This window comes from Eutrema salsugineum, unplaced genomic scaffold (genome assembly GCF_000478725.1).
Source record: "Eutrema salsugineum unplaced genomic scaffold, Eutsalg1_0 scaffold_5, whole genome shotgun sequence".
NCBI classification, from domain to species: Eukaryota; Viridiplantae; Streptophyta; class Magnoliopsida; order Brassicales; family Brassicaceae; genus Eutrema; species Eutrema salsugineum.
Window position 1 is genome coordinate 2,279,406 of NW_006256612.1, and position 24,463 is coordinate 2,303,868.

The 24,463-nt window shown below is 33.2% G+C and overlaps 1 protein-coding gene and 1 pseudogene across 1 annotated transcript; both read left to right on the plus strand.

The window, feature by feature from the left end:
- Positions 1 to 750: 750 nt before the first annotated feature.
- LOC18991774 lies at positions 751 to 1,577 on the plus strand. The gene has a single exon (XM_006415097.2). The coding sequence runs from the start codon at positions 800 to 802 to the stop codon at positions 1,409 to 1,411; it is 612 nt and encodes a 203-aa protein (XP_006415160.1). The 5' UTR covers positions 751 to 799; the 3' UTR covers positions 1,412 to 1,577.
- Positions 1,578 to 9,969: 8,392 nt separating this feature from the next.
- LOC18991775 lies at positions 9,970 to 14,142 on the plus strand (annotated as a pseudogene).
- The last annotated feature ends 10,321 nt before the right edge of the window (positions 14,143 to 24,463 follow it).

Genomic DNA, 24,463 nt, shown 5'->3' on the forward strand with positions numbered 1-24,463 from the left:
TGATTCGTGCACTTGTAGAATTCATTTTGATATTTTAAAAATAATTCAATCTACATCATTTCTTTTTTGAAATTTAAAATTTAAAGATGGCTATTCAATTCTCTATTAAATTCAACAGACCCAAAAAAAACCTGTATAGAATTTTTCGTTTTCATCGACTTGAAACACACTTTATTTTCGGCAGGAACAAATTTCATGTCGCTATGCTCTGCGATTAGCTCTATTATGAAAGAAATAACTATAAATATCAACACTAGAATTTATTCGAATCGTATGACTTAGAAGTCAAAAACAATTTCACATTGTTAAGTCTCATCTCTTTTGCAACATGATCTGTACGACTAATGGTACTTTCTGGCATATAAATCGAACCAAATTGAGTTTGAACCGGAATTTGAAATACGAATCTGAATTGAAATTTCGTTATAGTTTGAAATATAAACAAATTTCAATTCGTTTCATTTAATAATGCAAAGTTGTTTTTGAGTCCAAAGTCGTGCCACACGTGAATGAACTGAATGGTTCCAATGACGATGGCATAAACGTAAATAAACATCAAACGTCGGAGTTATCTCAGTAAGCTAATGAAACGCACCGTTTAGTCAATTAAAGTCATAATTATCCTACGCTTCGAAGTTAAACCATACGGTTAGTGTAATTATTTACCAAACGCTATAATAATTTAACCGTAGTTAAAACGCAGAATAAAGGCTTTATAAATCTCTCTCTCCTTGTGCTCTCTCACTTCTTCAAAAACTCCGAGAAAGTGAAGAGAAAACGCGAGAAAATTTCTGCTAAAATGGACGAAGATGGTTATTCGCAATGTCCCAAACACTTTTCGAAACGCGGTTTTGTTTGCGGCGGAGGCGTTTGCCCTTATTGTCTCCACGAACGACTCTCTTCCCTTTGCCCTGACTGTGCTCACGATCTTCCCTGCTCGTGTAGCTCACGCGCCGCCGTGTATTTTTCTCCGTCGTCTTCTTCGTCTTCCTCATCGTTCTCCCTGTTCTCCGGAGATATTAATTTCAACTTCTCCGGGATCGGATCGGTAGGGCGAGTCGCGAGTTTGATCGAATGCGAACCGGCGTTTCGGCGATCGAAATCGATGGCGGTTCCGATTAAACCGGATGCGGTTATTGATTCCGGGTCGGGTCTAGAGTCGGATCATGGTAGGGGCAGGAAAACGTCATCGTTTTGGAGGATGTTTATGAGAAACAGAGGAGGAGATACGAAGCCGGCGATCATGAGGAAGTCGAGATCCGTTGCGGTCGCCGGAGAATCGAGATTTTCGCCGGTTCCGGCGACGGTAAAAGGAAAAGGGTGGAATTTTCCGAGCCCGATTAAGGTTTTCCGGCAATCGAGAGTCTCGAAGATGATATTTCAACAAAGGTCTCCATTGTACAGAGGTTGAGATTTTCTGTTATTTTCTTTTGGCATAATTTTTTGTTTTGTTTGAAGTAATTGTTAAGAAGCTCTCTTTTTTTTTTATTACAGTTTATTAGTTTGATCATTTTCTTGTTTCTTAAGCTCTTGTATTTAGAAAGGCAGGGAAATATTAAATTCTTTTTAATTGTCAATGGCTATGATTTGTTGGTGTTAGATATACATAGTATGTGATTCGGAAAAGTTTTATCGAATGATATTTTTCTGTATAGCCGTTCTGTGATTTAGCATAAAAAAGAAGAATTGATCCAAGTTTTTGAGCTAACCAAAAATGTTTGCTTAATAGTTCTGTAATTGCGTAATATGTAATAGTTCTGTAATTGCGTAATACATCATTTTGTTCATTTATTTTAATTTTTCATGTTAGTAATAATTATCGAAACCACTGTTTTTGTTTTTGTGGAGACCTGCTCAGAAAGAAATTAATACAACAATTTTCGTTTGCTTTGACCTTGAAAATATTATACTTTTCGTTTAAAAATACTTTCGGCAGATCTTCAGGAATTAAGGAGGATGTTTGGGATCTTTGTTTATTTTTTAAAAAGTATTTGAATTAAAATATTAATTGAAGGATTATGGAAATATACATGGTGATTGGAGGGAGATTTTGACAGATGATTGATGTATAAACCTTGGTAGCTGGCCAATTTTAGTTGTTAAAATTGGGTTAAAAGGAGATTTTCATTTGAGAAAAAAGTGATTTGGCCAGCTAAAATTCTAATGTCTGTATGATTGACTATAATTAATGAAGTTAATTTACTTAACTCAGAATCTATCCAAGTGTTTTGACCTTTTCTTGCTTCAAATCCTCCATGTAACATAGACTCGCTCAATATGTGCTATCATATCACTATTTAATTTGTAAATAAACGAATCTATAATATGTGAATTTTGAAAATTTTAAACATCTTATACAAATATCATACATATGTGACCAAAATGGGAAAAAGGTATTTAAACCCATCATTTACCGGGAACACTATTCACCAAAATTCTGTAATGTATTTAAGTCATTTTGAATTCATTAAAGACATATGATATATAATTTTAAAATTTCTAAATATGTGTATGAAATGTTCAAAATTCCGCCACTGTAGTTGTTATTTTCACAAATGTGAAGCAGTATATTGTAATTAAAATACTACTTATCCACGCATTGAGCGGAATTTTAATTATTAAACAGTTAATTTACTATATTTGTTTTATTATTGTTTTTGATTTTATTAGACTCATTTTTTATTTTCATATTATCATAGTTTGTTATATTTTTTGTCTTTTTTTCATCTTCAACATTTTTGTCCTAATATTTTCTGATATTCCTCTTCATCAGTTTTGTCTTCTTCTTTTTCTTCTTTATATTTCTTTTTCTTCATTGTTCTTTTCATCTTCTTCGACTTCTATTTCTTCTATTTTTTTTTCTTTCGGTTTTTCTTTATTTTTTTCTATTTTTGTTTCGTCTCTTATTTTTACTTATCTTGTGAATGTATTATTTTTTTTTATCTTCATCTATGTATTTTCCTTTATATTTTTTTTTCGTCTTTCTTCTTTTATTTTTCGTGTATGTATTCTTTTTCATCGTCTATTATTTTCATTTTCATCATCGTTTTTTTCTTTAACTAAGTATTTATTATTTTTTCCAACTTCTACTCTTCTTCTTCTTAATAAAAAAATAATTACAAACAATATGTGGATTAATTAAGTCATTAAATTTAGTATTAGTGTTTTTTTTATTATAAATGAAAATAATACTATTTTAAAATGTGTAAATTAATTAAATCATTAATTTTAGTTTTTTTCTATGCTGATGTGGACACCCTAGATGGAGAGAAAACTCTCCCATTATATAATAGATTGCCATCTACTAATGTTTGATCATGCAAATGATGATCAAAATAAGTGTTTTCACTTCAGAGTGTTATGGAGTAATGGAGAAAATGCTTTGCATACATTCTGATTTCCGAGCCTTCATAATAAGTTTTTCTACGTCGTCTTAAAAAAATATTTTTGTTTCCTACTTAGAGCCATGCATTGATATGACATTGATGCCAGTATAGTTGGAGTATATCTGTTTTCTTTCAAACTCTGTTCCGTAACCTTGTGAACTTATACTAGAACTTCTCTCTGTAATTGTAAGTTGTAACGGGGTATTTGCCTCGATTACCGTTCATAAATTGTTTTTTTATCACTATAAACTTTTTAAATATACCAAATGATTAATGGAAAATTGTAGTTCCGACGAGGCTCAGACAAACATATAGTTATCTAGTATATAACTAAAGACTTATTCATAAGTTAGTTATATAACAAAAAAAGCATATGATGATTGATGGAAGAAGATGATGTCCTAATTAGAGATATCAAGAATTCGTATGTTATCCTCGAAGCTACAGAACAAAACAAACATGGGACTTTTTGTTGTATGCATTCATTTTCCATTATGTTAGATAAAAAATAAAGACCGCGTCCTCATAAAAATTATGGTATGCTATACATTGCATGTACATCATACGACGAGAGGTGCGTCGGTTCACCAACCACCAATCGGATGGGTATTGGCCTATTCTCAAATTGTATAAAATACAATCTTTTGCTTCATTATTTCTTGGTAACACAAGGTATACTTGTATGACTTTGAATTTAACTATTTAATCATAACACACACTATTGGTCGAAACGCATCACGTAAGATGGTTAGTGTTTTTAAATTTAAATCGAACTCCGAAATTAAAAACAATTTGACAAATTATACGAGTTCGAACTGCTAAAAAAATAGAAAATGTAAACATCGTGTAGTAGAATGTAGATTAAGTTATGTTATGTCGTTATATAAATTACATAGTAATTTTATTGACTAGGTGAACTAACTCTGTTATTTTAAGTCTAATTGTGTTATACATATGAACATATAATCAATTACTTCGGAAATCTCTAGATAATACAAGTTCAAAATGAAGTCTTTTTGAAATCTGTCTCGAAATAGCTGTGGATCATTAATGTGGAAACAACAGTTGAAACTCAAACACCTAGCGAAGGACTTCTTCATGTCTTGTGAAACTAGAAATGGTAAGATTCAGTGCTCTTTTTGGTATAACTTATAGACTCCTTTCAGATAGTTAAACAATTTCTTAGAAGCAAAAGCGCATCGGTTACTTGACCTTCCCTTGATTCGAAAAATAGCTCAAACTAGAACAAATGATGGCTCATTTGTTTTTTTTTTGTTTGGGTTTATATCTGCGTTTTTGTGATGATACCTCTAATACAGTATGATTTTTTTTTTATGAATTATCTATGATAAATTGGACTATTGTTTGACAACAAACAATGCTATGTATATAAAAATGCCATTTCAGAAATGAACTTAATTGATTAACTAAATGCGCCGATTTTTTACTACTATAACCCTGTTGATTAACTGAATGCGCCGATTGATCTGTCAGATTCGTTGAACCTCATTATTCATAGGCTGTAATTAAATACTAACATATATAAACATATAGTATAAACTTTCCTTAATGAATCTACCCCGAGATTCTAAATATCTTGATCACAATACTTTAACTGGAAATACAAGAGTGAGGGATATATTTTAAAATTGAATGTGGGGGTTATTAATTATATAACGTAATTTATTCGAATTTCTTGGTAGCATCTTTAAAAAAAAAACATTTTCGTGATTGATATCTTATGTGAGCAGTATGAGAGATATTGGTTCACATGGAAAATAAAACGACAGCTGATTAAGCTCACATCCCATTAAAAAAAGAAGAAGAATATGTCACATAATTATCAACTATACATAACAATTGATATTAGAACATCTACTAGTAAGATTTTCTGTTTTTCTAATAAAACTATGGGATCCCATAAAACTATTCATAACAATTCTTTTCAGTTCGCGGAAAATTATTCTACTTTTTGAAAGGCTCTGCGTCCGGTCATAATAGCTTCTTCCGAACTTGGGATTATTGTATTAGGAAATAACCAATTTTTTTTTCCTGTGAGTTGGACAAATAGATTAAAAATAATATGTAAAAAACGTCTCACTAGTTTTTTTTTTGTTTTTATGTAGAAAAAGTTATGTATATCTTTTAGTACAACCATATCAATAGCCGCATCACATGTGCATGGAAGATCATCGCAACTCGCAAATGAAAACCCAAAACCCAAAATATTTTAGCAACAACGAATAAGTTTAATTATTAATAAGTAGACCGTTAGTTTTGATTGGTAATCCCTCACTATTTTATTTTGTTACAATAACGAATAGTTGTCTACCATTGGCTGATAACTTTGACTCGTAGACTCAAAAGACCCAACATGCACAAAACGCCAATCGAATGCTGAATCTGACAATCATATGCTCTTTCGTTTACGATTTGTGTTCCTTAAGTTATATTTAGTTGTGTCAATGTGGGCGAATTCCTTTGTTACGTTAATTGAAGTTGTTAAGCAGAATCGCAAAAAGTTCTTACCGCTTTATATCACCGATGAAAGTCAAAACATATATCACAATATCGAAATCATTTTCAAAGGGAGGTTATCTATAAATACACTATATCCCATAAGTTTTTTTTTGGATAAGTATTTGAAATTCATTTAAAATGAAAATGTTTGTAAATATTACAAATAGTTAGAACTAAAAGGCTATTTCTTGCCAAAAAAAGATGAAAAAAAAAGAATGAGCCTATACTATTTGGAAGAAGGTCAATATACTTTAATTACTCATAAGTAAGCCAGAATTGCATAAGATCAACAAAGTTCTTATGTTTTTTTTTTTTGCCAAGATTACATCTCGTATTAGTGGATCAATTGCCTTGAAGATAGTTTCTGGAGAGTTCGATATGTGGTTGTGAAATCTAGTGTTTCTTTCAAACCAGAGCTTGTAAATTTTTGCATATTACAAATGGGTTAGAACTAAGAGGCTATTTCTTGCTAAAAAAGGATAAAAAAACAAGAAGGAGCCTATACTATTTAAAAGAAGGTCAACATACTTTAATTAGTCATAAGAAAGCTATGTTTGCATAAGATCAACAAATTTCTTACGCTTCTTTTTTGACAAGATTGCATTTCGTATTAGTCCATCAATTGCCTTGAAAATAGTTTCCGGAGAGGTCGATATGTGGTTGTGAAATCTGGTGTTCCTTTCAAACCAGAGTTTGTAAATTGTTGCATATTACAAATGGTTTGAACTAAGAGGCTATTTCTTGCCAAAAAAAGATAAAAAACAAGGATACTATTTGGAAGAAGGTCAACATACGTTAATTACTCATAAGTAAGCCAGATTTGCATAAGATCAACAAAGTTTTTATGCTTCTTTTTTGCCAAGATTGCATCTCATATTAGTCGATCAATTGCCTTGAAGATAGTTTCCGGAGAAGTCGATATGTGGTTGTGAAATCTAGTGTTCTTTTCAAACCAAAGCGTAAATTGTAGCATGGGCAACAAGTCTGTATCTTTCACACTTAGCCAATCGCTGAAAGCCGTTCAAGTATGAAAAAGAAATGATCTATACTCGAGCCGACGGATCACTATTTCCCATTAATTGTTCATAAAAAAAAAAAGACAATCCCATTAACAATTTAACACCCAAAAGACTATACTCCTAAGTGAATCCTAGTCTGACACGTGCTACACCCCGGACGGTTTGAGAGTATAGCAAAGGATCACGGAAACGCATGCATTATCCCAATTGTACATACTCCTATTAAATAATTCAGAAATTATAATATGTAGATATTTTTCTTCGTAACATATGAATAATTATTAATTAGGTACTGACTACTGACAAAACCCCCAATAATTCTCGTTTAAAGCAATATAAAAATTAACAGATACAATGTGTAATTACAAACAATTAAATCTATATATTCGAAAATTATTTTGTAAGGAAACGGACTAATTATTTCGAGCAAAAAGAAAATGTTAGATTCGTGGTGATTGGAACAAACACATCTTTGTTCGAGTCAGGGACCATAGTTTTCGAACTAATAAACTCAATTTAAATATTAAAAAACAGCAAGAAAATTAAGGAGACATTCTAAATTTTTAATAAAATACTAAATATATAGAGAACGTGTGTTCTAAAAAGGAAAAAAAACTTTATTTCATGAATCGTCAAATCTTATAAAAAGATTTAAAACCAGCAAACTTATATTTTAAAATAGGAATTATGTTTAGTGTTTTCTACTAATTTCTTTTTGTTTTTTGTTAAAATTTTTTTAAAGTAATTTCTCTCGTTAAGATATATTAAAACTCAATAATTGAGAAAAAGAATCATAATATGATTTGCTTTTGATATAAGAATAAATAAGCCGACAGAAAAAGAAAAAACAAAATCGAAGGGGGAGGCAACAGCATGTGCATAGAAAGCCCTACAGAACAAGTGATCGCCCTCGTCTTCCTCTTTGGTCTTCACTTTATAAAGATCAACTTTATCTTATTTGTCTTTTTCCTAAAGTTGAATCTTGATAAATTTATTTTTTATCGATTTTCGTCTATAGCTTATGGTAAATATTTTTGACGTTAGGAGTACAACGTTGAAAGTTGGTTTACTTTGGTTTAAATCAAATGACCGACTTTTTAGTTTCATTTTTCTCGACTTTGTAGTTTTTTTGCAAGTTGAAAGTGTAGGCCTCTCTCCAATAGGTTCCAAGGGGACAGAATCCTTCATTGGCAAAAATAATTTAAGTTTTAAATTGGTTTTAAAAATAGTTCAAGTATTTTAAATCTGTATTCGTTAAATTGGTATATGGGTTTCCTATAACAGATTTTATTAATATAAAATGGAAATAGTAAATCAGCATCGGTAAAATGTGATGCAACCATCATATCGAAATGAAACCACTTGTGTATAAAATTCTCTAAGTTGCCAAGATGGGTGTTTCTCACTGCACTACTGCATCATAATATACGAATAAAAAACCCTATCTAAAACAAAATTATAAAAAGAAAAAAAAGAGAGGCGACAAAGAGTGGCACACGGATGGCCTTTACTTTTCCTTATCAACATTCTTGAAACTTCTGTTTCCTCCAAAAGGAACCCATCACGATAATTTTGTCATTTTTAAGTCGTATATCATTTATACAGGCTATTAAACAATACATAGTGGAAGCTCTTTTAGTTCACTGGTTGAGCAGTTTATTAATGGTTTTATATCAAATTTCACATCAAAAGAATGCGAAATTATGTAGATTATTAGAAACAAGCTTACTGGAGATTTCTAATGTGGTATAGGAAATGTTGGTCGTGATCTTGTATGTTCAAGGTATTGTTATACCTCTTAAGCATGGTGTAAGTATAATTGTCTATCATGAATTTTGTGATACAAGTAGAACTGTTCATTTTGTCCTTGAGAAAGATATTCATCGTGCCTAATGCAGAAGGAATTTAGATTCACTCATCTTGATTGATACCATCTTTTGTAATAAGATATTAAATATTACTATTTCAGACAACAAGAAAAAAACAAAATCATATAGTCAAGTTGTATGTACAGTGTCGTTCTATCAACATTTACATATAAACACACATATTGAATGTTCTTGACAATTTTGGTTTTTTTTGTTTGTTTATTTGTAGTATTATCTATTTACAGAGTATGTTATAGTTCATGTTCAAAATTGCGATAAGCACTAATCGGGCATTTGGGTTGGGTCTAATGTCTAAAAAAAATCAGAGATTAATTAAAGATTAGTTTTTAACAATTTTAAAAGATATTTATGTATATTTATATATATATATACATATATTATAATATACATATCAAATATATGATGATATATATTTGTGTTTGACTCAATTGTTTGTGTTTTTGTTATTTTTTTGGTCTTTTACTCCACAACATGTTACTTTGCTGGGTTAATTACTGGGTTTTGGCCATAAAACACTATAGCTGGGCTGGACTTCTAACATTTTTTTATCATCAATCCATATCACCAAAAATAAATGTTACATTTGATAAAAGTCCCACATCGGCTGGCCACAAGGAGGAAGATAAGTTAAATAACTATAAATACTCACACTTGCTTTGGACGACGTCAGTTAGAGGGCTTCCCAAAAGCGAAAATATTGGTTTAACAACATAATATTCGGTTAAGGCGGCTTGTAAATTGATAACCGATTTGTTCAACCGATTTGGTCCAACTTGCGGCGGAGTCTCATTGGGCACTAGGCGTCCGCGTTATCGGACACGGGGCTTCTACAGTGTTTATATCCGAATACGGGGTTTCTACAGTGTTCATATCATGTGTTCAACTTAATCTCTCGTCGTCGAAATCAATTTTATTTCCAACAAAATTAAAAACACTTTTAAAATCTCTCGTCGTCGAAATCAATTTTATTTCCAACAAAATTGAAAACACTCCTAAAACTGACAACAACTGATTTGCACAAAAATGGAGAAGAGGCTCCGGTCTTTTCTCAAGACATCCGCAGACAGAGGAATTTCTCTCAAGACATCCGCAGAGGAATTTCTCTCAAGACATCTGCAGAGAAATTTCTCTCATCTGCCGTGAATTTTACCTTAACCATCACTGAAAACCATTATTAACGCCATGAAATCCTTGTCAGACCTCTCATTTTCTCTCCCACTCGCTCTTCACAATTCCATACTTTACCATACAGAATCTTTTCAGAAACTTGCCAGAGATGATAATCTACATCTTCCCTCTCCCTCTAATTCTCCTCCATCAAAACGCCAATGTAGTAACAAATTCGGATCCGGATCCTTACCCGACTCGGATTTGGATCAGCGGAGACAGAAGATCAATGGTTCTCTCCAGGTCCTTTCTCATGTACTTCATCTATGTGTTTTATCTTCAAAAAAAGCGTTTTCTACTTCTGATTTACTCTCCGCTGCTCAAGTTTTTCATAATAATCTTATATTGTTTGAGTCGGATACGGTACTGTGCTTTGAGATTGTCGGAATTTGTGAGTCTTGGTGGAAAGAAGGTCTTACCGGAAGAGAAGCTTTGATCTCTCAGTCGCTACCGTTTTTGCTGTCGAGGTCACTGACATTGAAGAAGAAAGTAGACGTGCATCGAGTCTATATGTTGAGGGAAGCATTCACATTGTTTGATTTCGAGGATGAGAGCATTGAAAATCTGAGGATGCTTTTGATGCGGTGTGTGGTTTCACCGTTGTATGTGAAGACAGAAGACGGTCAGAGATTTGTCTCTTTTGATTTTGGGCTTAGCAGACAGTTGATGAAGTCTGGTCTTGCTGTTGTCAAAGCTCAGATTCCTTTTGGGAGGAAATCGGTGCTTGAAGGGTTTGGCGGGATTCTCTTTAGGGCTTGGAAAGAAGTAAATCAAGATTTGAAAGGTGAGATTAAAGATGGGTTTTTGCAAGGGATAATTGAGAGTGCTATTCACGCCGGTTCATGCGCTTTTGCTGCCTCTATTAGAAGGGTTTTGGGAGGGTTTATCACGCAGCGGACAACTCAAGGCGTTGAGAAGGTCCTCTTTGGCCTTGCCGAGCCCATGATATTTCGCTCTTTGCAGGTTTGTTTCTTAAGCTTTCCAGTTTTTTTCTCAAAGTAAAACCGTAGGGGTGATTAGCTAACTATAGCGTATGCAACTTAGCCATTACCTAGAACTTTACTAGGCATCTTCCGTGGATATTTTAGTCTGTCATTGTTTGAATATTCGGTAAGAAGTGATTTTTCGCTGCTCTAATAATCTTTCAGGTTGCTAATTCAAGTGTTCGTTTAAATGCTTTACATTTACTTCTGGATCTTTTCCCGATGGAGGATCCGGATGCAACAAAAGAAAAAAAAACACGCTGCTTGACAAACAGTTCTACTTGTTGGAAAAATTGATGAATGATGAATGCCCAAATGTGAGATCTGTTGCTGTGGAAGGTCTTTGTCGAGTTTTCTATCTTTTCTGGGAAGTGATCCCATCCCCAACAATTACCAAGACCATCACAAGACTTTTCGATGATATGTCACATGAATTGTGCAGTTAGGTTAGACTTTCAACAGTTAATGGTATAACTTATCTTCTTACAAATCCACAATCCCATGGTATTCTTAAAGTGGTTTTGCCAAGACTAGAGCATTTGATGCTAGATAATGTTACTTCAGTACGAGTTGCCATGGTAGATCTGCTCCTTCTCGTAAGAGATGTTCAGACTTTCCTGTTTAACACGGTAGGAAGAGGCCTTCCATTTATGCTTTCAGATTCCTTTTGTTAGTTTTGTTGAGTCACTGATATAATAGTTGCCTTATTATATTCAGGTGGTGAGCTTGGATGTGTTATTATCTGTGCTTGCTTCTGATCAAGCTCATATTGCTAAGGGAATCACGCGACTTCTAATGCCATCATATTTTCCATCAAGAAAGAGAGCTGAGGAGGCGTGCACGCGATGTAGGACACTCATAAACAGAAACCCAATGGCTGGTGCAAGGTTTTGCGAATTTTTAGTATCTGTTGGAGCAACCTTTCAATCTGTACTGCAGCTTGTTAAGTTCTTCTTGAATATAGTCTTGTCAGGTGACAAGATAGAGGAAAACCAGATTGAAGGCTTGCTTCTTGCTGAACATTATCTCTGTAAAGATCTCGTTGCTGATTTTGGGTGTCTGGCCTCCCTTAAAGAGATGTTACTTGGAGAGAAATTGAAAAGCTTGCTAGCTTTTGCACCCACTGCACAGGCTCAGTCAGCCGTCTTTGATATTTTTACTATGGTATCTCCTGATGTCATCTCCGACGTCCTAGAAGATTGCATGACTGTAGTTCTTAATTGTGGTGGTTCGCATGGGGATGTAGGACGACAGATCGAGATAAGGTCTGTACACAAGTTACTCCTCTCTTCTAATGGCTTACCTGACCTCGTTGGAACTTTTACCAGTATCCTGCAGAAGACTGCGTACCGTTGTCATATCAATTTCGGCAATGAAATAGAAAGAAAGAATGTGTATTCCATGTTGAGGAAGAAATCAAATTCCGCTGGAAAATCTTTGGCACGGTGGAAACATGTTAGTGGAAAAAACGCAATCAGTTTCGAGGAAGATTATTCAGTTTCTGTAGGAATAGCATGGCAAATAAATGATTTACTAATTATCGATGATGCTCGTAAAGCTATATTGGAGTCTGATATTGAGGAGTTATTATTTGCTTTAAAAATTATCTCCCAGACTAGTGTTTTGCAAGGCTCTTCTTGTGAATTCATGGACGTGTACCCTGTATTGGCATATACCTCTCTTGCTTTGCATATGACTCTTCAGAATAGTAATACGAATACTCAGAAGAATGATACAAGAATTGCTAAGGCAAGAAATTTTTGCTTTTGCTCTTGATTTTTTGCTTTTCATACCACGAGTTTACTAATTACCAGGATTCTCAATTTTCTAACAGGATATTCTGGACCAAACAATGGATCACATTCTAGGCTGCACAGATGAATTATTTCAGGCAGGTGATAGTAGAACGCAAGAGACTGTATCTCTAGAGGATAACCTTAGAAAGAAACCCAAAACAAGATTTTCAAATGCCCGTGATGATGGTAAGTGGAGAGTTTTGAGTTTTATTACACATGTTACCCAATATAATGAAATCTTCTTATGTATCAGTTCTCTTTGAAGATTTTTGACATTGTTTCATGTTTCATGCAGCTTCTGAGGGATCCAAGGAAGGAGGTGTATTAAACAAGGTCAAGATGCTAACTGCGATTCTCAAGTTTATTGTTGAGTCTACAGAGATGGGTCTAGCTTCCCACTTCCAAACAAGGATGTTGAAGTTCACATCCGCATGTCTAAAGTATGCCATCTCCCTTTTCAATCACCATTCAACCGGTAAGTTACAATTTGAAGATGCAGATTTAAAGGACATGATTCTGTGTACAAAGAGCTCTGCCAGTTATGCCGGAAAGTTCATCAACCTAGTGATGAGTCATTCAAGCGAAGCTTTATGCCCTTTGTTTAAAGCTTTTGACCTTGCAAATGACCTGCTTGATCTATTCACCATGGTTGAGATATCTTTAGGCTCAGCTTATGCATCAAGACTTGTGACAGCTTTAAACCCTTGGATACCAGATTTGGTTCTTGCAATAAGACCTTGTTTCATCAACAACAATAACATGGAAGAAGAAAGTTCATACACCAGCTCATTCAACCACATCAACCTCCGCTTTCCGCAATGGCTTCTCACTTTTGCGAAGATCGAACTACAAGAGATCGATGAGACCTCAGATTCCCATCTTCCATTCTCGGCATTCAAAAGACTGAGAGACACCATAATTTCATTAGTGAAAGGTAACTCCAAGGTGGTTGATGGAATCGGTTATGTTCTTTTGATATGTTCAGCAGTGTGTATAGAGAAGAAAGATTGCAGTACAACTCTAGGATTGTTGCATTTTCTATGTGTGAAGTTGGGAAGTAGAGAAGATAGAGAGTGGAAAGAGCTTGACACAATGTTGGTCTCACTTCCGAGAATCTACCTGATTATAGAGCGAGAGATTGGTGAAGAAAGAGATAAAGATGAAGTGAAGCAGCTTGAGGCTGCAAGAGAATTGCTTCAACCTGTGTGGATGCACCATGTGTATGAAACCGGAAGGTTCTGCATGATGGAGGAAGAAGAATAGATAGGAAATAAAAACGTTGTTGGTTTAGACTTTTGCTGCTTTATAACATATATATTCTAGACGAGGCTCAATTTGATTCTCGTCGTAAAGACAATATGATTAAAGCTTTTAGTTATAAATATGAGTTCAAATACGCGTATCAGGCTCATTTGTATAAATTGATGGCTTTAGAGTTATATATAAAAAAAGGTATGTAATTTGGTATATGAAAGATCCAAGATAGTAAGTAAAATTGGTAGTGAAGAACAAGGGAAACAAATAAAACAAGCAAAACAATTGTTGTTTCAGAAGAACAAGTTATGTAAAATAGAACAAAAATAGAGTGGTGACCGTAATAAATGCGGTGCGAGTGTAATATTTATCAAACTTTGAGAATTACTTTGCCTAAAGACAAGATTGTTTAAAAATATTTCACTAAATATTTATCATACAAATGTTTTAAGATGTTTCTAATTGTTTTTAAGGGTTTAATGCAAATAAACTCAAAACCTTTATTTTTTTCAAGATAACCCATGAGTTCGCAAAAATACAAATTAATCTCTCCACTCACGAAGTCACCCGGTAAACAGCCTCTCCATGAAGTCGTTGTTATATCGATGACAGTTTTGAAAACACAGCATTTTAATTATAAATGACGGAACAAATCGTGCTGTTTTCAATACAAGACGAAACATGTGTCGCAAAACAGAGAGGATAAGATTTTTGTTCCTTTTTGAATATAAGTTGTGTCTTATGTTGGGGAACAAATCAATTTAGGGGAAAAAATTAGGGTTTATCGCTTGAAAAAGAGATGAAGACGAATCAAAACATTTTGACCACAACTGCTTATGCGGTAAGAATTCCGATCAATATAATGGCTTTGAGATTTATATTTAGGGTTCAGTTGTCTATATTTTGGGTTATGAGTTTAAAATCGGGTGTGAGCTTTATTTGTCATTATTGGTTCGCGACTGAGTATACTAGGGAATTAGGTTAATGTATATAGTTACAGGGGTTTCTGGGTTGGGATTAGGTAAATGTATGTTTTTTCTTATGACTTAGTTTAAGTATTCATTGCAAGGATGATGTCAATCGGTCGCATCGCTGCATCGAGTTCGTATGTAGAGTCATTGCGATGTTGTGGACACCATGAAATTCCAGACAAGTGTTTCTGTGGTAGTTGTACCGAGACTGTGACTTCTCACACCATCACATCACTAATCCAGGAAGGCGTTTTTACACCTGCAAGAACAAATATGTGAGTGGTCATTTTAACTTTGAACACAAGTGAATTGATTATTTTTGTCTAAGTAGTTGAAATAACTTTCCGAATAGGATGGAAGATGCCATGTTTGGAAGTGGTGAGATAATGCAATAATAGAGGATTTTTGGGCATTGAAGGATAATTTTGTGAAGCTCCAGGAAGATATTGTTTATCTTCAGTGTTTGCTGAGAGAAGATGACCTGCTGGAGATATTGAAGGAGTTCTCTGCCTATAAGGAAAAGGCACGTAAGGACCTAAAGATTGTAGTGGCAGTGGGTATTGCAGCGATTTCATTTGGTTTGTTTGTTTGGTTAGTTAAGTAGTTGGTATGTACTCTATGTGTATGCCTAAGAACATATCAGCTAAACCCTTTAATCTTTGTGTAAGGATTAATTTTTCTTAAGTGATTTGTAATTTTATGTAAGACAATATTTTTTTTTGTGTTTAGTCAATCTATGACTTGTGTTAAGATTTACATATTGTGTTATGAAATTTTGTTCACTTATATGTGTTATGAGGAGTTTTTCACTTATAGGTGTGTATTGTGCCATAAATTTATGAAAACTCATAACTTACCATAAAAACATTAACATTAATTGTGAATCAACTAAAGGCCAACATAAGGCCAACAAAAGACAAACAAGAACATTATGAGTCAACAAAAGACAACAATAACATTAGTTTTTATACTAGGATAACCATAACATAAGATAATACTAGGATTTTTTGTATAACTGGGAACAAGTAGTATTAATGAGTTAAGTTGATATGCAGTGTTTATGTTTTTATTTCAGAACACTATGATAACAAACATACTCTTTGATTATGGAGGACATGATTCAAGTACCGAGGATAAATGAATTTCTAGAGAAGGTTCCATGTATTGCATAATATTTAAGACATCAATCTTAGAGGAGATAAACTATTCTGATTTAGTGGGCAGGATATGTAGGAAGGTTGAGATAGGGGAATTATCGACAAAGTTGAAACTGAGTAATATTATGGTAGTAGTGCAAACAAAGAAATAATTTTATATTTTTGATGACGATGATCTCGGTGTCTATTTGACGTCGTTCAATAAAGAGGGACGCAAAAGTGTCTTGCATATAGAGGTCATCAATGTAGTTGGAGTATCTGAGGTGGCCGAGCAAGTTTCACCTGTAGAGAGGGTAAGTCTAGTTGATGTGAATATCAGGGAGTTGAGCACAGCTAATGATTTAGCGAGTGATGGAGTAATTGCCAACCGCAATGCTAATTTAATGATGGTGTTCTTGTTATTTACACATGAAACAGTTCAGGAGAACAACATCATGAGTCAGTGATGGAGAATGACGATGGTGTGAAGTTATCTCGTGAGAATGAGGATAACGGTAGAGATGAAGATAACATAAGTCAAATATATCGAATGCTTTATATTGTTGAATCTCCAACATGTGTAGAAGAACAACGTTTTGAACGTGAATGAGAAGATGGTATGATACTGAGAGTAGAGGAAGAGTTTAGCTGTATGCAGGATCTAATAGATTTAGTTTACAGAGCTTCTCATAAGCATTGTTTTGGCATCATTGTACACAAGTCTGATAAGATTCCATACTATGTGAAATGCGGTCTAAGCTGAAACTGGATGTAACTGGTATATAAATGTCGCTAAGACAGTGAATTCAAATATTTTTACGGTTAGAGTATATAGGAAAATGCATTCTTGCTCTAGGGCTTCTACATGTACAAGTAGCACACGAAAGAAGCACACCAGGATTTGTTGCAGCAGTTTCTAGTAAAAAATACCTAGGTCAATTAAAACCACCAACTCCTAAAAGTCTCATGCTTTTGGTTCAAACAAAAGGTCGTGTGGATGTGTCATACTCTACGACATGGAGAAGCAGACATAAAGCTATAAGTTATGTTCGTGGTACTCCATAAGAGTGTTACGAGCATCTGCATTCGTATTTGTACATGCTAGAGCAGTTGAATCCGGGTACAAAATCAAGTGTAAAAGTAGATGAATTTGGAAGATTCAAGTACTTATTCGTCGCTCTGGGTACTACCATTGAAGAGTTTGTGGCAATGAGGAAAGTGATCATTGTTGATGCAATTTTTTTGAAGAATGAGTTTGGTGGATGCCTTGTAATTGCAACAACTCAGGATCCAAATCATCACCATTATCCTCTTTCTTTTGGGGTAGTTGATGGAGAAAAGAATGATAGTTGGAAGTGGTTCTTCAGTAACCTTAAAACCGTGATACCTTACAGTTCTGAATTGGTGTTTATTTCAGATAGGAATTGAGGCTTATGGGAAACTTAGAGAAAGGTATTTAGATGCAACTAAGTATTTGTATGATAGTTTGCATTAGAAAAAATGGGCTAGGTGCTATTTTCTGGGATAAAAGGTACAACATCGACACAATTAACTGTATGGAGTCTATGAACAGTGTATTTGATGATGCGAGGAAGTATGCTTTATTACCTATAATGGATGCCATCGTAACAAAGGTATCTGAGTAGTGTAACAAACATAGGAAGGAGTGTGGAACAACACCTGAAGCACATAAACTGGTTCCATTTGTCGAAAAGGTATTACATGGGACTGTTGAAGTTGCGGTGACCCTTAATGTGACTGAGCTGAACTCGTTTCTGCTTAAATACGCTGTTGTCGGTAGAGTTGGGAAGACTTATTTGGTAAACTTGAGAAGCAAATTTTGCTCATGCAAGCGTTTTTATATAGATAAGTATCCTTGCGTCCATGCAGCTGCCGCAGTGAGGATTTTTATGGCCAGAGAAGATAGAAGTGAGGACATACAGACGCATGATTTGTGCTCGAAGTGTTATACTACTGAATTGTGGACACTTTCATATTTATAACCTGTTCCTCATCGTTTACAATGGGTAATTCCAGATGATATTAAAAAGATGACTGCCCCAAAACCATCTGCGTACGAGAAAAAGAAGGGAAGAAGGCAATAGAGAAGATTTGCTTCGGTTGGAGAGCATGGCCCATGGACAAGTAATAAGCGTAAGAAAAGTCCGGGTAATACTCAGGGTGGAGGCTGGGCTCCCTATTTTATTGCCAGTAATCTTGAGGAGAATGCGCAGGGTAATATTCAAGAGAATGAACAGTCTTAATCTGTTATTGTATGAATAACTTGGTACAACTATGTTAAGATATGAGTTTAGAGTTTCCTTGTTCTTTTGCGGTAAAATAAAGAAATTGATATGTGTCCAATGTTTTGTAACAATTCTAGGAAACGAGGGAGAATTTTCTATTTCATTTTATCGGAAAAGGAGCTTCTTTAAAAAATAGATCTGGCTCAGTTACTTTTTACTTTTTCAGAATATATATGTTGGCCGACATAATAAGACAAAATAAGAGGAGATACATTTTTCAGACATAAGTCATTTAATATATATATTACATTTCTTTTGGTTATCTGTATCGGTATTTATCAGTTTGGTAAATCAATTTAAAATTACAAAAGGCATGAAAATGTTGAATTATACAATAGTTTCAGCAATCAATGAGATTCTCGTAGATTATATGCATAGTTATGTTATGATTAATATTTAAACTAGATAAAATATGCAAATTTTCAATATTTGAACTTCAAACAAACTTTTATCATAAAACACATCATATTTTTATGAAGACTTCACGATGAGTAACCATATAAGGCATCGAACAATATGTAAAAATTGAAACACGAAATCTGGTTACATGAAAATGTTGGAGTAGTAAATTAATTGCTATTAGTGAAAAGTACAACTACAAAATTACATATCTAATAAATGTATTACTAATTTTTTGCTTATAATCGCAAAGTACAACTACTTGAGAGTTTGTATAACTGACATACTAGGTACAAAAACGTATCAAACCTCCTAAGAAAAATTGACATGTGTCCACATGTTATTGGACATTAGCTTTTGACGGCGGCACGTAAGATGGACCCGTATTCTGCGTAATAGTTAAATAATATTATATATATTTCAGAAAATTTGGTTTTTGTATTTTCCCCCAATTCTTCAATTTCAGAAAAATTTGAACTTCCTCCCATTTTTTCTTTTTCAAAAGGTTATCCCCTTTCTATTCATATTTCTAGTATTTCTCTATCTCTTCCAAAATTTGTTCTTTCTTTTCTGAATCTTTATCACGACGACTATGGATTTGAGCTACAGTGACGAGAAGAGAAACAAAAAACTAATCGATGGACTTTACCACATAGCCGATGGTGACTTTGGGATTCCGCGGGAATGTCCATGTGGTGGACGAATCATCCATGACATCTCTGAAGATCCAGGAAAGTGATACTACACCTGCAAAGTGTTTAGGGTATTAATTGTTCTAATTTTCTGGGTTTATTTATAGAATTACAAAAATTATGGGTTGAAATTGTTTTAATACTCTTTGGACAATTCTAGGGTCCACCCCAAGGGGTGAACCTCTATATTCACCCCCTCATTTTTCATCTAATCAAATGAAGACATCTAGTAAATAGGGTCCACAAATTCAAAATTTGCAGTAATAAAAAAAAAAATTTCTTCATTCCTTTTCCCTTTTTTGTCCATCGATTGATTTTAGTTTTTTTTTTATCTTTTTCTAATATTTTTCATTTTATCTTCCTTGCTGTTTTTTTTTTTTTTATGATGAACCACCATAACTTTTCTCAAATTCCTATAAAATATAAAACTTTATATTATATAACTCAAATATAAATAGTAAAAATAATAACGATAAAAATATAAACTCAGATTTTCTTGACACCCAACTCTTCTACTCATCATTTCAACGGTTCCTTTTGCTGAAATTCCTGACATCTCGGCATCATCAGCATGTTGCTTTTGAGCAAAAGAAACTGTCTGATTGCCTTTCAACAATGCTTCATTGGTGTCTTCACTAAATCATGGTTATGATTCTGATCAAAAGACACAATTTTATATCTTCCGGTCCTCTGAAGGTATGAAGTCATATGAGCTTTACAACCACAGTGTGTGATTGGTTGTGAATACGATTTTTTGACCGTAGGTTCCTTTCTATATCCCTCTTTTGAGCAAACATAAAGAAGCCTTACAACCGTAGCATTTTTTGTCTTCCTCCGTTGTTTCCTAACGTCGAAACTATGTTTGCCTCCATATTTTTGATAAGAAAAATATGCAGTCTCATCAAAACTAAATTCCATTCCAATACACAGTTCATCTTCAGTTTGAACATAAACCCCTTTCTCGTCTATGTCTTCTTCTTCTTCGAATTCACTGATTGAAGCTTCGTCTTCACTTATTGAGTCATATTTTTTCTCTTTTAACAAAGCAATCGAATTTTGATTTAACAAACCAGATTCATGTGAGACTTGCAAACTGGATCCATACTGATCATCAACAACAATTTCATGACCACTTAAATGATTGTTCTTCATTGCAATCTACAAGTCAAAGTATAAGAAAAAAACAATAACAATAATATAAATGTTGTTAATAAGTTATCAAGAGAAAAAGTAAAATAGTGCATATTATAAAATCGTGCAGATTTAAGCATCAATAACGATGACTATTCTTTTTAATAAATATGATCTGAGAAGACAAAGTCTACTATGTGATCATAATCGTGGAGACATAGCCTTCCATAACGATTAACTCGGGAAAAGTATAACTTATCATCCCAGAATAAAAAAACTTTAGACTTATACTAAATCTCACTTTTTCGATTTAGGAAAAAATCCCTAGACCATCGTACTGATAATGTGTTATGTTTATATAGTATTATAAAAACTTAGTTATGCCCATATTTTACCAGTGTGGGACTCTTAACTCTAAAAGGTTAGGGTTTTTAGTGACTAAATTATTTTTTTTTTAAAAAATTTATAATTAAAAATCTAGTCTGCATCTTCACGTAAAAGAGAAAAAAAATGGAAGGAAGAAAAAAAACTAATAAAATCTAGGCGGTATCGTGAAGGAGAAAAAAAGGAAGAAAATTTTGTTTTTTTTTTCTAATTACTGCAAATTTTGATTTGTGGGTCCCATTTGTTTTTTTATATTAATTTTTATTTTAATTAAATAAACTAGATGTCTTCATTTGATTGGATGAAAAATGAAGGGGTGAATATAGAGGTTCACCCCTAGGGGTGAATATAGAGGTTCCAAGAATTGTCCATATTTTTAGGTTCACTTTTAAGATTGCGAATTAGATGTCTAAATTCCTGAGCTCACTTTTAAGATTGTGAATTAGATGTCTAAATTTATGGGTTCAAGAGTTAGGGTTTAGAATTAGATGTCTAAATTTCTGGGTTCAGGGGTTAAGATTACGATTTACTTGTTTTGATTTTTTGAATTTATGTGTAGAATGATGGCTACAACATTCGGAAAAAATGGGATCACGCTGTCGATAAAGAGATTTTTAAGTTAAGAAATGAGATTCATGAGCATTGCGCGAGGATTGCAAAGATGTCACACCATGAATTTCATATCAAGCAAATGTGTATGGAGCTGAACAACAATGCTGAAGAGATTGCAAAGCTGAATGGAGTATTGGTGGGTTTAGGGTTTAAGGTTTAGAAATCTTTCACGTCTTTAGCTGGGATGAATTATCGTATTTCTCTAAGAACTTATCTTATGCAAAATATCTGGAAATTTCATTTAAACTGAGTTGTTACTAAGTAGACCAATTTTTACCAAGTTTGACCAATTATTATAGTTTATCATATTTTCGAGTAGTTGGGCTGAATTATACCAATTTGTAGCAATTATTGTAATTTGATAAATTTCCACATATTTGGGCCGAAATGTACTATTTATTGTAGTTTGACAAACTTGCACGTAGTTGGGCCGAATTATACCAATTTGTAGCATTTATTGTAGTTTGACAAATTTACATGTAGTGGGACCGTATACCTATTTATACCAATTATACCAATTCTACATTTTAGAGTTTCTTCACTTTTTAGGAATTCAAATTCGTAATAAATTTGGGTTTACACGACGTTTGCTATTAATTTTCATTTATAACAAATAAGTGATAATTACTAAAAAGTACATATAACAGAAAAAAGTTCAAAATACTAAAAATAAAAAAGATAAAATAAGACTCCTCTCTCAGACATAGGAGTGGATGATTTCTAAGATGGTGGAGGAAGTGGTAGACGAAGAAGATGAGCAATTTAGGAGTTTGGTAGATGGGTTTCTTCTCCCCACTCTTTCCTCAGGCTCCTAAACTGCTAATCCTATCGTCCACCACAAATAAGACTCTTGTTTCTATAGAGAGATTGAAAATTATAATTTCGGTCAAAAAGAGAAGGAAGGAGTGGTTTGAAGAAATAAAAAAGAGAGTGGGCTATTTAAGGATAAGCGAGACGGTGCTTGATGACATCTTTACGCGTGATCGTTTTAAACGGGGTAAGTAAATGCATCCACTCACGATTAAAATGAATCGATTCTCGATGTAAGACTGGTACAACTACCAAGTCTGGTAAAATATATCAATTGTTATTTTTATTTATAAAAAATAAATAAAATTTTTCATTTATTGAATACGACGTTGGCGATAAATTTTCATTTATTGAATACGACGTTTGCGATAAATTTTCATTTATACCAAAATAAATGAATATTACTAACTGAAAAAGGTTCCAAAAAGGTTCAAAATACTAAAAATAAAAAGATAAAATGAAAAAAACATGCAAAATAAGTTTTTTTTTTATTCATTATTACGACATGATATGCAATTGGGTCCAACTCCAAACATGTTCATTGAAGCAGATCCTTTCACAGTGAAACATATCCGCATCATCCTCCTCACAGATCCTTCTCTAGATCCGCGGATGAAGTGATGGGAGCTACATAGTTCAGGTGGTAATACTTCAGCGGAGCTAACCATGCATCCAGATTTCGGTTCTCAAATCTCAGTCTCTTTTTGCGAAGCTAATGGACCAAGTGGACTGTCCATATAGACTTTTATAAAGAAAAAAAAATTTCGACTAGGTAGGTTGTCATTATAATCATATTAATATTTTTTTCTCAAATCATTAGATCAATTTTTTACAATACCATAATGTTCATCTTCCTTGTATTCAATATTGAAATCCATAACCCACTAACCATTTGGGCGTTGTCATCATAAGATATTGGGCCTTAAATAACTGAATTTATATTTATTACCTTTTGAATGTATATAAGTTGTGACAATGTAGTTGGATCGATCATATGTATCTGATCTAGATATAAAGGATAAACTACTATTAGTGAACTTGTCCAAGAAATTTTCCTTTTTATTGTTTGAGAATCTAACAGTAGTTTAAAGTCATTTGTTTTTTCTTATTTTTTATTATTAAGTATATTTGTTTATTAGATTTCCTTCTATTTTAATGTTTGAAGACATGGTCGTAAAAACAGTATAGAAGAATATAGATAAAAACATATTAGTATCCAAATAATTTAGTTTAATTAGTTTAAAATCTTTTGATCATTGTTCTATATATTTAAGACATAGTTTTTTGAAGTACCATACAAACTCATTTGAAGAAGAAGAAAGAATTAAACAATTTAGAAAAGGTGTGAGAGAATTAGAAAGAAATCATGTACATATTTCTTCTAAAATATTTGAAGTCGAATACACTAATCTAGACATCACAAATACCATAATTCCATTAGACATTCTATTTATTGATTTTTATTTTTTTGTTAAATTTTTACTAAATTTTGTTTCTATAAAATTTGTGAAACAGTTTGATTTGACAGCGAAATAAAACATTAAACCACAATAATTTAGAACGGTTTGTTTTAAGTTATTTTTAACACATCATCAAATAAAAACCAATAAAAAAATAACACATAATCGGTAAATGATGTAAATTTTTTTTTTTGCAGCCGAAACTCATTCTGAAGCTGAGACGTAAACGAAACACTGTGAAAATTGCTGTGAGCGCGACATGTAAGCAAATCACTACACAAATAAGTATATAGATATCGATCAAACCGGCTCAAATTAAATTAATATACTTTCAAGTTATTTCAAACCATAACTAACGAGGAATATGCATTTTAAGCTACAAAGGTTTAATGAAAAAACTTGTCAAAAAAAGGTTTAATGAAAGAACCATGAAAGTAGGTAAATGAGCGATACTATAAATATGTAAACTTTTTTACTTTTTAGTTTTGCATGCACTCAAATTGTTCAACTTATATTTTTGTCATACATATACATTTTACACATTTATA

Coding starts and splice junctions, on each gene's coding strand:
- LOC18991774 (XM_006415097.2), top strand. CDS start 800: ATGGACGAAGATGGTTATTCGCAATGTCCCAAACACTTTTCGAAACGC.